Here is a 2,065-nt window from a genome sequence, read left to right as displayed (position 1 = left end):
ATATCAGGTCTTTAAGTAGTACATTGTATAATAAAGAGTTCAGTTCTGTTTATATCTCCTACCTGACTGTGAAAAAGTATGAACTATGAAGTGTGTAGTCTGGCAGCCCTTTCCCCAGATGATGTGTGGACTCGACTCACGACTCTTGTACCAATTTGTTCTCTTTGTAACAACTTACAACATATCAGGTCTCTAAGGAGTATTTTGTATAATAAAGAGTTCAGTTCTGTTTACATCTCGCTTGTCTAAATCTTTGTAGTGGTTACTTAATAGACTAATAGTAAGTTGATACTTATGCATTACAATTTAGCATTGAATACAGTATTCAAATACTAGACTTTACAGACAATCAAACTTGTTTTGTACTGATACTACTACAGTAACTACACCATATATCGTATGCTAAGTACTCTGTACAGAATCAGGTACAGGTACAGGTCCGGACCTGGACCTGATCCTCTGGACCTGGACCTGGACCTGGACCTGAATGAGCCGAACAGGTACCCACCCCTAACATGTACATCATCTGCATCTAGTCATTCCACATCATCTTCACCTTCTTCAAGCCAAACCGTGCCAGGAGCTGCCCCACCCTCCGGCACAGGTTACGGCAAAGTTACCATCGACATTAATGAAGAAGGTCCATTAACAGCAGAGCAGGAAGACATTTTTACGGCATTTTACCGCCGAAAAGTGGAGGCGAGTAATGACAAACGAAGTGTCCAAGTCAAAACTGGAGGACAGGTATGAAACAAATTCTTTTCTACATCTTTACCAATGTATTAGATCATATACACATTGTACTTTCACATGATTTGAATATTGAAATATGTGTTGGTCAGTGTGACTGAGAGCTTCAATCTCATTGCAGTTTACTTATACACAAAATAATATATATACATATAACATATATATATATTTCTTTTCAAATGTCTAGCCCCTGCATCTTGTACACATTCCAAAGCCCCGGAAAACTGCTAGTGAGTCAACACCATCCACTAGCAGGAAACGGGCAAAACTGATGCAGGGGGTAAGGGACCAGCTCAGCGGTGGGGACTCTGCAGCACTGATGAAGGAGGAGCTGCGCCTCCTTCCTCGTGATGAACTACAGAAAATGCTGCAGGAGCTGAAGCTGGACCAGGTCAGGGTTCCCACAGGCCACCTCCTCGCCGCTAAAGTGGGAATTGGAATGAACTGGAATCAGTGCAGGAAACTGAGAAGGTACATAAACAACACAAATCTATGTCTGAGCACAAAGATTTTCTGTGCAACCATTCTGAAGGCCATTCATATATATAACTTGGTTTAAGTATGTTATGTTGTTTTGCTACAGATGGCTAAAACAATATGGAGTGAGTGTGGAGAGTGAGAAAAAATCCAGGGCTGTGGCTGCTGAGCTCCTCTCCAACATCACAATAAACGCAGAGAAGTTACCTTTTTCTGTGAAGGCGAAAGATGACGGCACTGTGGAGCTTCTGCCCTGCGCCTATGTCTCTTCCCTGAAGGACACCATACTAGACAACCTGGAAAGAAGCAGGAATGCAAGGTGAGGCATTGCAATCTTCAAATTGTGTATTTATGTCCATGGTTGAATTATTCAAACATTTGACAATGAAATCTTATGATACATATTTCCTCTTTACAGCAGCCTAACCTGGCATGATACAACAATTCCCAAGGAGGAGATCTGGGTCAAGCTTGGAGGGGACCATGGGGGAGGGTCATTCAAAATGGCCTTCCAGGTCCTCAACAAGCCCAATCCCAACTCCAAGGATAACACAAATGTGTTTTGTGTTTTCAACGCCAAAGACAGCAGGGAGAATCTAAACCTTGCTACTAGCAGGTTTTCCTCTGACATCAGGGATTTGCAACATTCAAAGTGGAAGTAAGTTGACAACTCTTGTTGTACATATGACTTAAAAGCATTTCACATCATCACTCAAACATGAATCTGAGATCTCCCCAGACTCCCCTCTTTGGTATAGGCACACGTTTCCCTTGCCTACTAACAGGTAACTTCAAATTTGTATTGCAGGTGTCAAGATGGTGAAGAGTACTCCCTTCG

At 42.2% G+C, this 2,065-nt stretch overlaps 1 protein-coding gene across 1 annotated transcript; it reads left to right on the top strand.

Moving 5' to 3' along the window:
• Positions 1–532: 532 nt before the first annotated feature.
• LOC109465471 lies at positions 533–2,046 on the top strand (the record flags this gene model as incomplete). The annotated part of the gene is made up of 4 exons (XM_019762763.1): positions 533–1,221; positions 1,334–1,546; positions 1,646–1,885; positions 2,036–2,046. Coding segments are annotated over exons 1-4 (664 nt in total), but the record flags the coding sequence as incomplete, so codon positions are not given.
• Between the last annotated feature and the right edge of the window lie 19 nt (positions 2,047–2,065).

Source organism: Branchiostoma belcheri, unplaced genomic scaffold (assembly GCF_001625305.1).
Source record: "Branchiostoma belcheri isolate BF01 breed outbred unplaced genomic scaffold, Haploidv18h27 scaffold1501, whole genome shotgun sequence".
NCBI classification, from domain to species: Eukaryota; Metazoa; Chordata; class Leptocardii; order Amphioxiformes; family Branchiostomatidae; genus Branchiostoma; species Branchiostoma belcheri.
This window is presented reverse-complemented; position numbering and strand designations above follow the sequence as displayed.